This window comes from Pipra filicauda, unplaced genomic scaffold, assembly GCF_003945595.2.
Source record: "Pipra filicauda isolate LSUMZ 115617 unplaced genomic scaffold, ASM394559v2 scaffold26_size5592650_pilon, whole genome shotgun sequence".
NCBI classification, from domain to species: domain Eukaryota; kingdom Metazoa; phylum Chordata; class Aves; order Passeriformes; family Pipridae; genus Pipra; species Pipra filicauda.
In genome coordinates this window covers 1,491,118-1,505,851 of record NW_024104387.1, presented here as the reverse complement: position 1 = coordinate 1,505,851, position 14,734 = coordinate 1,491,118, and the positions used below count along the sequence as shown (strand labels likewise).

The following is a 14,734-nucleotide window of genomic DNA, read 5'->3' as shown; positions in this document are numbered from 1 at the left end:
AATTTTTTTTCCTATCTTTTGGGTCAAATCTTATTCCTTCGGGATTTTTCTACTTCACTGCAATAAGGGAAAACCAATGGATGGAATCCAGAAGCCTGGCAGCCGACAAGTGCTTCCAAGTGTAAGATCAAAAGAGAATTAAACAATTAGGCTGCTATTGAAAGCATCCATCCATCACAGACTCCCCACAGGATCCACGTAGCTCAGCGGATAAATAGTATAACTTATAAGGCTGGCTTTCAGGCTGTCAGAGGGTAGGTTTCAGCCAGTGCATTTGGCAATCACATGTTGTAATCTTACACCAAATTCTCTCATTTCCAGGCACAGAGCTTTGTATGCTACATAAAACTTGAATTTTGTATGCTACAATGATTACGGACTCCACTTTAGCAATCTTACTCATGTTCCGTAATTACAGATCCTGCAATGGCTGGTAGGTTTTGTGGCATGACCCATGGAATAAGAACTACTCTATACATTGGGAATACAACCTATCCTTTTGTCCAAAGTTTATTAACAAGAGATTTTAAAGCTGTATTATTTGCAGGGGATGTGACACTACAAAAAAATGCCTTTGAGTTGGGTGAGGTGCAGCTCACATCCAAAACTCTTTCAAAATTTACATTCGGTTTTACTATCAGCAAATTTCTGGTTAAAGGTAAGAACAAATACAACATTAGATATTACAAATAAGTGTTTATATAAAATCATCAAATAAGATGCAGAAAAAACAGAATTCAGGTCTAAGCTAACAATTTTTAATGGCAATGGTTACATTCAGTACATTTCAGGAGAGAAGCGTTTCAGAATTTAACAACTATAATTATAGTTTTTATTTACAAATACACGTATAAGTGTATGGAAAGGTTAATCAGTAATATATTGGGTACCTGTATTGCACCTCTCAAGTTGATTCCCGTTTCAATAGCAACGTAGTATGATGCTTGGAGGAATGTCCTTTGCAATAGAAGTGCAAAAAATAAGAGTACAGCCAAAACATACGCATTGGACAGGAACTCTTGAGATGAAATAAAGAAGACACCAAGAATTTTGGTCTATAAGAAAAAAAGAAAGTTAGAAATCAGGTGCAATGATAATTTCATTACCTGCTTTGCATAACTAATAAGCAGAGATAATCCCCATTTATTACTTTGAAAGTGCTCCCAACCTTGCATGAAACCTTACAGTTTATCAATTCAAGGAAACAGTTCCACAACGTGCCAACTCAGTAAGCTTCATTTCAATGCAGAATGACATTTACAAGATTTCTGATATCCTTCCAAAACTCTAGGACACTGAGTAACTCCATATGGTCATTTGTTAAAAGATCTGGAGTGCCCATCATCACAGAAAAATAGTTAACATCCTTTCAGAGAAATTACTCTCACTATTTTAACGCCTCAGATTTCTGAACACTAAAAACGACCTTCAGACCTTGTCAAAGAAAACTACTGGAACTATGCACATTATTTTGGCCTGCAGCATCTTGTTCAGAACTTCTACTTATGGTCATTACCTTCTAGCAAGTTGTTCATGAGATGACCCAAGTGCATTTTGAAGCATGTCTACAGCTTAATGGGAAAACAGTGCATTTATTCCAGATTATATTTAACAAGCTGACACCCTTAGTGCCACAACTAGTTGAGAGGTTGGCCCACCTCTGGAAGCCTTCTGAAACTAAAATATCTGTGTTCCTCCTTCTCCTCTTGGCTTCTTCTAAACTTTGATTGCTGGTTTGTGCTTCCATTAATGGCAAAATTAGGAAGAGGTCTCTTTCTATTCCCTTTCAGAGGGCTTCTTGCCATTTACACTCCTGCTGTATTCCTTGCTCAGCATATTTCTTCTTGCCTACATAGTTTCTTTGCTGTTGAAGTTTTCACACCTGTTATAACACTTAATAAACTATATTTCACAAACTCTCACTGTCTGCACATTTTATTAGATCTGATCTGCACCTTGTCGTTAACTTCATAGAAACCCCACATGGCAAGTTCATACAGAGGCTAAATTTAGTTTTTAAAGCTGTTCTTTTGTAAGGTGAGGCTGAGCCAACCGGAAAAGGAACAAACTTCTCCCTACCCCTCCTTGCACCTGGCTTGCTCCAACCTGCACACTTCTGTTGTTCACTGTGCACTAGCTGGGGAGCTAACTGGACCTCTTCCTGAGCCAATTTAAATCACTGACATAAGAAAATCATCCCAGGAAAAAATAATGGGCCAAATCAGACCACAGAAGTGCCCACTCAGTGCCAGAGATAGAGCAAAGAAGAAAACAGGAGCAGAGGTGACAAGGAATGTGAAAGGAGGAAGAGCAAGTCCTTTCAGCTGTGGTGACCCAACAGGTCACTTCATCTTCCTGAGAAACTGAAGTCTTAGGGTAATTTTTTCATCTTTTTTTACTCTATCTTTTGGCATTCATGATTGCTCTTGCCAGTGCTGTAGTGGGAACACTATCTATACCCTTGATATCAGCAGGGTCATTTTTAGGTCTTAAAGCAGAGAAATGCCTTGCTTCGTAAACAAGTAAATAAGATAATGAGCAAAACTGTTTTAGAAAGGATCTCTTGTTTCACTCCATGAGAAGAGTGAATGCTTACAGTAACACATCCAGGACAAGTTTCCTGAGACAGTGTCTCCCATCTCACATAGCAATGTTCCTTTTCATGAGAGGAAACTAGTCTGATCTGTCCACGCAGTGGTCTCACCATCTGTTGAGGTGCCTGGGAGCTCATTCACCAACACCAAACTGTCATTCTCCATAAATACCTGATCTCTTCCAACTGTGGTTAACTCTTCCTCAGATGTTGGCCAAACTAAGCAGCTGTCAAAGTACTTTTGTCTACTATTCAAGACAAACAGACTTGGGTAGATTGCTAAGGTTTACTGCCTTTTCTCATTTATGTCGCATTTGTTACGAGCACTGAGATTCAGAACAAGGCTGGACACAAAGAAAAGCAAGTAATTATGATTCCATTCCTGTAAATCTTTGTTCCCTATTTCCATAAGGAAGCATCTTGATAGTCATATACTACTAGTTTTATGCAAGTATGTGCAAGAATTTGAACATGGAAAATTTCCAAGTGCTACTTAACAGTGCCGAGTTTCACGCTCTGAAAACAGGGAATATAAACTACTTCAATAGTTTATTTCTTGCTTCCAAAGGTAAATGGTCAGATGATAATGTTTCCAATTCAGCTAGGTGCTTTGACTTCAGCCAGACTTGATGCACATAACCATTTCAGCAGTCTGTAGGGCCACTGAACTCACTAATGAATCAGCCCTCAGAGAAAGTTATTCAAGCATACAGTCTCCCAAGTCAAATCAATAGAACGTAAGTAATCACTGGGCATACCCATTTCTTTAAATCTGTATCAACTGCAAAACTCTGAACAATTACAAGATATGTCAGCAATTATGTTCAGACAAAGAGACGCTTAACTGCAATTTTAGTTATTTGCACCTTAAAGAGATTTTGGAGTCCTAAATTATTACTTATCCCATAGTAATTCAGATAGGCTACAGTAGCATTATATACTACAAATGTCTACACTACAATAAAAATGAGTCTTTCTTCCGGATTATTTATAGTCTTACAAGTTCAGCTTTTCAATTCAACTTGCCTTTGACCCTTGCAAGGTCTAAGGGTCCTTGTAAATTTATTCTTGCTGTAACTCTGATGAATAAGAAGGAAGACTCAAGGCTCTCAATTTAGCCCAGAAGCTTTAGAAAATATACCACATTTGGAAAATATATGGAAATACAGTGGAAAATTATAAGTACAACCAAGTCTTCTCCCATGCTAACCGCAAGGCCCCAGTCCTTAACTGTACCATTGAAGAGCCACCTCTAGTTTCCTGTGCAGCATATATATATTCAAATACTAAACAGAAGGTGAAAGAGTACATAACTGAAAAACTTGGAGGTTTTGCAGAAAAAAAAAGAAAAAAACAAGAAAAAGAAAAATCACATTTGAGGAGTTAATTGCTATTATTTTAGCAGTTCTTCACTGGGAATTCTTTTTATTTCAATATATGATCATCCAAGAAAAAGTGACACCTCTAACACATGAAAAACTTTAAAATGCTTCTTATGAAGGCAAATTTAGAATAACATACAAATCTGCAACACTGGGAGGTCCTGATTGTCAAAGATACTCATATAACAGCAAAGAGAAAGGCCAGAGCAGTATCAGTCATGAATCACAAAGATTAGAGATTGTGCTGTATTCTATCAAAAGCAGCAAGGGAAGCAACATGATTTCAGTGCTGTCCTAGATATACAGCTGGCAAGTACTGCTAATTACTGCAGCCAATACTACTTTTTGCTGTATGTAAAAGAACACCATTTTTTCCAAAAACAAGCTTGACAAATGATACTTTTCTAGCAATGAGATTTTGGTGCAGCATTGTTTCCCATCAAAACTTTATATAATAGACAAGCAGCAAAAGTGAGATGAATATTCTCATTATTTCATCTAATACTCCCTTGAGAGAAAAGGAAGACAAACATATATACATAAACATCACAAACACACACTTGGTGAAAGTACCAAGATGTTTGCCAAGTCTCAGATGCATTATCAGGCCATTATGGTTTACAAAGTCACTGAGCACCTCTGTGTTTAAACTACAATAACTGTCTACCTATACTTGTCAGCCTGTAGGAAACAGAGAAATCACTGAACATCTACCCAACCTTTTGCATTTAAGGCAAATAACCTTGTTTGAAAAGTTGATGAAACTAATTAGATGTTTTATTTTCAGAAATGTCTTCAGGGACATTCAGTGTTCCCAGTTCCTGACAACTTCAGGAGAATGCTGCTTTTTATAAGTACCAATAGGCTCTAACCAGTAAAAGGCTGAGCAAAAGGCCACTACTTAAATACCTAAAGAACCCAGAGTCACACAGTTTCAAATGTAATTTCTGGGCTTTTTGCTACACTGGGTCCTATGACTTTCAGAGCTTTTTAAATAATGAGTTTGGTGTATCCTTTGAATGTGTTACGTCAGCAGATACTCCTAATACTGAACTGCTAATCCTAACATTGCAATGTGGAAGATGGTACCAGCAAAATATAATGGTTATCATTCTTTCAGTCTCTTCTTCGGTGTGAAATGATTAACACTCAGAGAAATTCATGTCATAAGAATGTTCTGGGGTGTGCATAAATATTGATACTGGAGTTATAAATAAACATGAAGAGCGTGACAGAATTTAAGACGCTGTCATGCTCTGACTAACTGTGGCAGTAACTAAAGCAGTTAATACTGCCCGTGACACCCATGTGATCTCAGAGTTCAAGCTCCAAGGTGGTTTATATCTGTCACACAGGGTCTGAGGAATAGACTAAATTTCATATTTCTTTGCCTTCAGTTTCACAAAGAGAATTTCTGTTTGAAAGATACAACATCTCCTCAATCTAAACTATTTAAGATGTAGATTGGTAAAAGATGCGTAAAAGATGCCCTCCACCGTAATCACAGCTTACTTTGCTTGTCTGATTCTGTCCCACTGTGTGGCAACTCTTTCCAACACCCTCAAACTCAGCAGCACATCAGGCACAAAATGTTTCCTCCAACTTGTCTTTGCCTTCATAAGACAGCATGTCAGAAGGCTTGTTTTTCACACCTATGAGGCTCTTGGGCAAACAATAAAGCAAGGTTTGCTTTCTTTTGACTCATTGCAAGTAAGGATACATTCCTAGCAGTACAGCTGGTGTATTTCTTTCCAAAGTAGACCAAAACACCCCAGCCTGTTTACAGATAGTTTGAATAGAAAGCCTTCATTAGGAAGATGTTTCAGCTAATCCAGCAAAGGCAATTTTCAAACATTAATGTAATTAGCCTCTTAACAGAAAAAACAATGTGTATAAACAACTGTGTATAAATCAGGTCAAAACAGAAGGAAAAGCCTCTTGGAGACATTTTAGCTAAGCTAAAATTCACTTTGTGTCACTCCTGGACTACCACCATCAGTGAATATTGCTGTCAGATGATCCCAAAATAATGTAAATGACAATGATGAGGTTACTGCTTGGCTAATGAGTGAGGACGCCAAGGCTGGATGAGACTCTCCTTGGGGCCTATCTAGACCAGACCTGAGTTTTTTTCACAGAGCAGCACTACCAGACACTTTCATAGGAAAATTAACTATGACAATCCGTAAATTGTGATTTGATACAATTTCAGCTGAAAGAGTATCCCAAACAAATTATCAAGAAGCAGAGCTCAGCAACCTCCACAATACTTTGCTGCAACACAGCCCTATAGTCTCAATTTTCTCATTTCCTGCTTTAACTGGTTTCCACTGAATCCACTCGCTATATTAAAGTTCCAAATATTAGGATAAGGATTGCAAAATGGACAATTAATTTTAGCCTGAGGCATTTGTTAAATTTTCTGCAGTGCAGTTGATGTATTTCAATATTTACAGTGCACCTAATCCAAAGTGTACTTAAGTGAATGGGTGTATTTCCATTAGTGTCAACAGACTTTGGAAATAAAATCTTACATCAAACATTAACTGAGCTGCAGAAATAAAATAATCTATCTCATAGAAATCCAGCCTGAGTGACCTCAACTTATAATGAAAAGATGTTTCCTGAGTTACACTTTTATTTTTTGTTAACCAAGAAATACATCTGCCTCTTCTTGGAGAACATTAATTTAAATAGCATCCTTAAAAATGTGTTTCAGTTGATCTTTCAAAACTTAACCTCCCCAAAGACACTAGTGGAAATTCTTTGTCACAGTTAAATTACTTTTCATTTTATTATGATGACAAAAGCCCTCTTTAATCATCTTAGATATCACCAATTTTTGGATATGAAAAGCCAAGCCTATTAAAAACACACTTTCCTTTCTGAAAAGCACTCAGTCACATACTTGATTCAATCTCTACTCAAGATTGTACCTAAGAGATCCTAAGATTAACTCAGTTGGTTAGAGCATGGTGCTAAATAACACCAAGGTTGTGGGTTTTATCCCTGTATGGGCCATTGACTTGAACTGGGCTTGATGATCCTTGTGGGTCCCTTCCAACTCAGAACATTCTGTGCTTCTGGATAAAATACTCATGATATTAATGAGATTCTGGGTATGCTGTTATCTTGAATGAGGTTATTTTCCAGAATGCAAGGCTGACGAGATACACGGGTCACATATTTTGCCCCCCACAGAAACCCAGAATGGGTCAGGTTGGAAGGGACCACAGTGGATCATCTGGTCCCACATTCCTGCTCAAGTAGGATCATTCCAGAGCACATTGCACAGAATTGTTACCAGACAGTTCTTATATATCTCCAGTGAGGGAGACTCCACAACCTCTCTGGGCAACCTGTTCCAGTGCTCAGTTATCTGCACAGCAAAGAAGTTCTTCCTCATATTCAGGTGGAAATTCCTGTGCATCAGTTTCTGCCTGTTACCTCTTGTCCTATTGCTTGGCACCATCGAGCAGAGCCTGGCTCCATCCTCCTGACACCCTTCCTTCAGATACTCATATACACTGATGAGGTCCCCTCTCAGTTATCTCTTCTCAAAGCTGAACAGGCCCAACTGTCTCAGCCTGTCCTTGTAAGAGAGATGCTCCAGTCCCTTCATGACCTTTGTTGCCCTCTGCTGGACCCGTTCCAACACAATATAAAAGTGGATAACAGGCAGTGCATTCATACCGTCATTTCTAGCATTCAAAAATACATTGCAGAGTCGCTTTCTTTACTGGGGCCAAACAATACGTAGTCATAGCACTGCTTTTTTGACTCCTATATTTTTATGACATGTTGACAGTACCTGTGGGCGAATGGTGTTATTTCCTTTTCCAACATTGTGAACAATCCCAGAGATGCAGAGTGGCCCGGCAAATCCAAGCAAGTCAGCCAGAATACGGAATGTGCTACTGAGAAGTAAGGGTCTTCCAAATGCACAGCAGAGAGCAAACCAAATGGATCTGGATCCCTGTGGAGATGATGACCTTTTGTTCTGTTCAGAATAAAAGAAAAATTAATAAGAATTATGTTACACGGTAACCTCAGGTCTGGTAAATGATTGGTATTTTTATTGTTGCTTTAATTCATTGAAAATCATTTGCAATATTTGAGCTAGAAAAAGCACAGGAACTACAACTATTGTTTAATTTCTTTTTATAGAGTTAGAACAAAGCATTAATTCACAGAAAGAACCACAATTTCTTTCCTACCCCTTAATAGGGATCAAATAAGTGTGTCGTTTGTGGCCTTCTGAGGGAGAAAGAAAAAAAGAGGGAGGGGACTGATAGTTTTTGTATTCTGGTGAACACAGAGACTAGAAACCTACACTTGTTTTAGACAGGATGCAAAAGAGTTCTCTTAAAATCTCAATACACTCAGCTCCTACCAAGGAGTAAAAATTAATTTGAGCTGAGGTAGTTTCAGCCCCAAATTCTCCTATGAACAAACTGTAATTGAAATTACATGGAAAAAAACCAGTTCTGCAAGGCCTTATTAATAGTGACTCTGTAATCGAATGTTTCCAGGATCTTATTAGGAAGAAAAATGGTGTTCAGTGAACACAGTCCATAATTGTTTTCCACATCAAAATAAAGGCTGTATGCATTTTACACATATTTAACCAGTAATGTATTTGACATGCATGTTTAGGTAGAGAAATTTCATTATTCACCAAGTATGTGTTCTCTTTGTATATGGAAAGCTATGCCAATGGATACTTGATTTGCATCATGGTTCTTGATAGAATATCATAAAAAGTAATCAAAAATGCAAGCACTGAGTAAGCAGAGAGACATAATTCCATGCTTTGCACACCTTCTGTGCTTCAAAGGCCTCATTAAGACGAATGTAATTGGTCAGAGCTCTCATAGCAATGGGAAGCTTGCCTATGGTTTTCAAGTCTATTGGCTTTTTATGGGCAGTCTTGATGAATGTATTCATCCACCAGTATGTTCCTTTGGATAACAGATTCACAAATGGCTGTAAGAATCGAACACCAAGGTCCTGGAGGTCCTCAGGAGGTTTAACTTCTTTAGGAGTTTTGAAGAAAACATACCTCTGAAATTCATAAAAATACCAACAGAATCACACTAAATGCATAGAAAATAAAACCCCACAAAGAACAGATAAGGACATTGCAGATAATCAATGAATAAGTCTTGAGACTCTTGAGAGTGGATACAGCAATAACAAATTATTACATTGGCCTAAATAGCGAAAGAGCAAGGGCAGACAGCTGGTGGCTTCCTGTTGTCAATAGAAAACTTTTTCAGACTTCACTCACTTTTGGGAATGAAAAGCCAAGCCTCTTAAAATACCTTTGCTTTCTGAAGGGTACTCAATCACATATTTCACTCAATCTCTATTCATGATTAAAATCCTTTTAATCTTAGTAGGATTTCTGGATATGCTCCAACCATAGTTGGAGAAATAATTCACAGGTGCTAGCAAAAATGGTGATGGGGTTGGGAAAGGCCATCTAGAACCATGAGAACAGCTGAAAGAAGGGAGAAGGTACAGTTGGGACTCAAAGTCAAACAAGTCAATTTTCCTTCTTCTAGAAGAAGACTGTGGAAGGTGGGAGAAAAAAAAAGTGAGGCCAATGTCTGCTGTTTCTGAAAGCATAAGGACCTCATCCCCTACTTTTAATTTCTTTTTTCTGCCCCCTCGTCAGCAGTGGCCAACTCTCCATGCATCCCAATGCCTTTCTTCAGCAGCTGCAGCAACAAGCCACAGAACAACAGGCAGTAAAAAAAAATTCATACTGTTGACTAGTTTATTCATTCCTTTAATAATTAAAACCAAATGAATAAAACAAACAAAAAAAAAGGTGACAATAGGCAGTGATCATTTTTTATTCTTCTTTGTGACACACAATTCCACAGAGATTAAATCTCATTTAATTATACAGTTCTATTACGAAGTGGTTTTTGGGCAAGTCTCTCTGATGTCACATTTGGATGTCACTGGTTTTCATTTATTATATAAATACTGAATATCCAGCATTGAGCTTTTTATTCCTCTTTGTTTTAAAAATGTTACTACAAATACGCTTTTAGACATATTTTTTGTCCCAAGTCACCAAATAAACATACACACAATCACAAAAGAACAAATATATGACAATTACAACTCACATAGCTGCCTGCATTAGTGGAAAGAAAACACATGAGGAAAGAAAATTTACATGGAAATATTTCTTCCCCTTCTAAATTTAATTTGTGCACACAGTTATTTGAGTTCTAGGTCAAGGAAACTTTGGCATTTATCTATCCAGCAGTCTCCAAAATCATCTCTCTGTTTAAATTATGACTGCAGACACCACAGAGGGAAAAAGAAAAAAATACAACTGGAAGAAACCCCAGTTGCCCAAATAAATCACTTATTGTGATTGTCTCCTGGAAAATGAAAGATGTTATTTGTATGTCTAAGATATTCTCTGACAGAGTAGAAAATTCCTTTCTACCAGTCTTCACTTGCATCAGAAATATTTGTTTGTCATGACTGAAACAGAATTATTAAAAAATTTAAAACTTGAACAGAAGAAATTGACCTTCATTTCACTACAGCGGAGTCTGGCATTTTTTGAAATTACATATTTATCTGGTCAAATAAAATTGGATTAACCTTTGATTTTCAAATTGATTTCTATCCCTAACTGGATTTTTCTTTCTCCTTTAGAAATACATTTTAACCTAAGTACTCAGAAAAGGAAATAAAAAAAGGAAGAAAAAACAGTAACCCAAAACCCAAACCAATAAAAAACACAGGAGGAGACTTTTATGATAGTAACTTACCCTCACCCTGATGACATTGATTTCTACAGCTAGTAGCATTCCATATAGAACAACCAGGAGTCCTGTGAGGCAAAACCGAAGCTGAGAAAATCCAACCCCATTATCACAGAACTTTACAAATTTGATGGTTTTAGTTATAAAAGCTAAAGTCCAATAGAACAGCAATGCTGCAGAGAAAAAAAAAACAAACACAAAACAACTTAATCAGCTCCACAGTTGCAAAAATATACAATAGCATTATAAAATATTCATTCAGAAAGAATGCAATAAAATATATAAAAGCAGAGAGTAGCCTTTCTCATGTCAAAACAGAAGCCTAATTCAATTCCACAAACATTAAAATATTAAGATGGTATTGGTTCTAAATGCTTTTTCTATTAGATTTAGTGATATTTGAAAAGTTTCACAAAGTGAAGTCTGCTGAAGAAAATTTCCATCTGCTGTAAACATGTGTCCACATGATGAGTTCAAGGAAGGGTATTGTTCCACGAGTGAAGGTGCCTGTGAATGATGCTCTTCAGATTTGGTTAATTCTACAAGACTGCTATGAATTTGTCTTGAGGAAAAATTCTCTGCAATTCTCTGTGATGTATGGAGGAACAGATAATAAAATACTTTGTCCAAGCAGCTGCTGCACTATTACACGTATTCCATATATGTAATTTACAATGTAGATAAAACAGTCACATCAAGGAAGGATATTCTGGCATTCATAGAATACAACTTTTATTTTTTAGTTATATTGAACTTCCTGTCTAGAACTGCTCATACTACCACCAGTTACAGATAAATAATCTCTGCAATAAGTTCTGACGGTTTGGAAACACTCTCCAAACTATTCATCACACCATAAGCCAGCTCCTTTTCCCCATTCTTAAGGAAATGCCTTCTGGGGTTATGTTCTTTTACTTTCATTGCTGCTGTATCTGCCATGGTGCAACAGATGCAATGTTATCTAGCTGCCAAGAAAAGCTTGGATGTGCTTTCCAAGTTTTGCCAAAACACTGGAGAAAGGCTTTGACCAAAGCATTAGCAACTGTAAGTCTACTTTAAACAAGGATATTCTCAGGAACTTGCACAAACTTCGAAGAATTCGTGGTGTTCCAGCTACCCTGAGGCACTCCAGAAAGTCCTCTGGGGAGGTACTGTGGGGCTACCGTTTCCAAGCAAAGTTAAATTCAACATGGAGAATCCATATGGGATTTGGGACTGCCAATCCTGCTTCTACAGAAATCAAGTTAAAACCTCTCCTTTAATTGAGGACAGTGAATGGAACAGTACAGTAATACTGGGCATTAGGACATTTGCCAAGAGTCTATCTTCCTCTAAAATTAACAGGCCAGTTTGTAAGAAGAAAGCAGGTATTTGGGCACTGTACTTTAGTGGCTGATGCAGTTGCAGAGAGGATTTAAGAGATATACTTTAAAAATTTATCTTATAAAACTTGAGCTTTCTTATGTGAGGCTTCCTACTATCTTCCCAACTTATACTGCATCAAATTTAATCTTCTCATCCTGTTTCAGGTTGCTTCCTTCCTTTGAGGCACTATTCCTTCCTATTTGCAATGTCTGACTATAAGATCTTACTTCATCCAAGAATACATTCCATACTGTTCTACTCTTAACCACCTTTATCTGTTAATCTTTGTTTTGTCTCATTCTTCTTACAACAGGCTGAGAACACATCCTTCTTGGACAAAAGGGACTTATACAAACATTGCAAACTTAAAATATGCACCAGCACAGGACTTCTGAAAAAACAACCAACCCAACTGGCACCTATGTAGAGCTCTTGGTATTCTAAATATGAACTAGCAAAGCCATTCTCCTATTTAGGATTTAAATAAGGGTTTATATGACATTTTTATAACATTAATCTATCTTTTATCTAAGAAGTATTAGAAAGGGCCAAACACAATATTCTCAGGTGATAAGTGGCCACCCACCGTCATACTTCCTACAAGCATTTGAATTTACTTAGTTTGTCACTTTTCAACACAAGTGTATATCATCTAATCTGGTGAATGTTCACAGGCCCCTCAAGATCAGGATCCCTGGAAAATATAGTTATGGTTCTTTCTTTTAAGCCATAACTACATAGGTGATGTTTCTATCTTCTGGCTGGTGAGTGCATATTGGCTGAGAGTTTCTAGAAATTATCTCGAAGAACTTCCACTGATCAGAACTGCCTAGTGATGAGACCATAGAGGCATGCATGCATTTACTGGATTGCTTTAGATCTATTCTAGATGACTAAATGACTTCACTTTTTTTTTGGGCCACGTAAGATACCTCACCCCGCAACACTTGGGCCAGACCTCTGAAAATTAAGTAAACCCTTCTACACTTTTATTGAATTAACCCCAATCTAAAAATGCACACACATAACTGGATGGGATTTATTAATTAACCTGTGTCTGCTTGGAAAGAAACTTTGCATGCTAAGCAATAAGCATTATTTTTATATGATATTCCTTTAAAAGAATAAACTAATTGCAAGGGAAATAACTACAATGTAAAGGTACAAGAATTTTAAATTAGAAAAATAGATTACTGTCTAGCAGTGGTAAGGCAGTTGTATAATTAAGATTGGTTAAAAGAAGGACAATTTTCTTAAACTCGTGTGTTCCCACACTACAATCCACTTCAGATTAAAAACTCAAAGTCCTAGTGTTATTTCATCATTTTCTCCTACTGTTAATTTCTGAGGTTTATTTATTTTATAAAACAAAGAAACTGACTTAAACAGTGGAATCAGATGCTACCATTTCATTACATATTTTGAATGTTGAGAAAGCGATCAGATTTTCCAATTCAGTATGAAAACTATTCTAAAATGTGTCCTGCTAAACTGTACGAATGTTATTCATCCATGTGGTGCAAAGAGCATCAAAATTAGCATTATTATGAGAGTCCCCTGGTAAACAGTGTTACTTGAGAACAATTACATTTGTTGAAATATAATTACAGGCCAAATACATACAGAGAAAAACATATTTGGATCAGATCAAAGTGTTCCAAGAGTCGGGAAACTCAACTGCGACCCCGGAATCAATCGTTATCTTCAGAGAATAAATATTCCAAACCTTGTCAACTTTTTTTGATAAGAAATAATAAGAATGACTACTTCAAAATAGCCAAATGTCTGGGCTAAGCTGAAAGGCAGGATCAGTAAAGGAACTTTGAGTCCTTGTCTTGCGTACCCCAAGGGAACAGGCTAATCCCCAGGTCTGTTGCAGTATCTATCTGCCTCTTGTTTGTTTATGAAGAGCTACAAATGGACTCGGTTTCTTTAAAGCACAGAGTGAATTTTTTTTTAAAAAGAAAACTTCTTAAAGTTTCATGGCATTGGAAAATTTCACCCTATTCAGAGTTAATGAATGGACCTTCAAGGGTCTACTGCACTGCATCAATGAGAATTTCTCTGCTGGGTTTAGTAAATTTTGGGTAAGTCTCTGTCAGTTTTTGCTTTATGTAGCTACCAACTCCTTGCAACTGTGAACATCCTGCAGCTGAGGCAGATGATGCCCTGCAGTTTGGTGGAAATTCACTGATGCTCAGAAGCAGCAAGATGCCACATCAGGTCATTTACTTTATTTGTCTGTGGGTTCAACATTAGATCTCTTCTACAACACTTTTGTGATGAGGAACCCTCTTTCTCATACACTCAACAAAAAGTTTATCACCAACTTTAGCTTTGCCTCATATTCCCATCTACCCCATAAAATGAGGCTCTAAAGGGAAGCTGCTTCATGGCCACACTGCACTCTAGTGGGTTGATAGCGGAGTATAGCTATAATTTAACTATCTCACACTGGGCTAATTTGTGATAATTGCCTCATCCTGCATGTCAATACAGAGTACTTGCAATTAACATTTAAAGATGACAGTCCTCTTAGTTGTGCAGTTATGAAAAACGGATAGAGGCTTCCAGAAAAATCTGTCCTAGGTTCTCTC

The 14,734-nt window shown here is 37.3% G+C and overlaps 1 protein-coding gene across 2 annotated transcripts in view; it reads right to left on the bottom strand.

Annotated features, from left to right (window-relative positions):
* Nucleotides 1-14,734, bottom strand: part of ABCC8 (ATP binding cassette subfamily C member 8) — a 79,836-nt gene that overhangs the window by 58,940 nt on the left and 6,162 nt on the right. For both annotated transcript variants that reach the window (XR_005563957.1, XM_027737259.2), the window contains exons 4-7: nucleotides 10,779-10,945; nucleotides 8,797-9,039; nucleotides 7,787-7,975; nucleotides 891-1,055 (exon numbers count right to left, since the gene is read on the bottom strand). Coding sequence is in view for 1 of the 2 variants with exons in the window: in XM_027737259.2 (XP_027593060.1) it covers nucleotides 891-1,055; nucleotides 7,787-7,975; nucleotides 8,797-9,039; nucleotides 10,779-10,945 (764 nt within the window). In the remaining variant the exon portion in view is untranslated. The remainder of the gene's footprint in view (nucleotides 1-890; nucleotides 1,056-7,786; nucleotides 7,976-8,796; nucleotides 9,040-10,778; nucleotides 10,946-14,734) is intronic.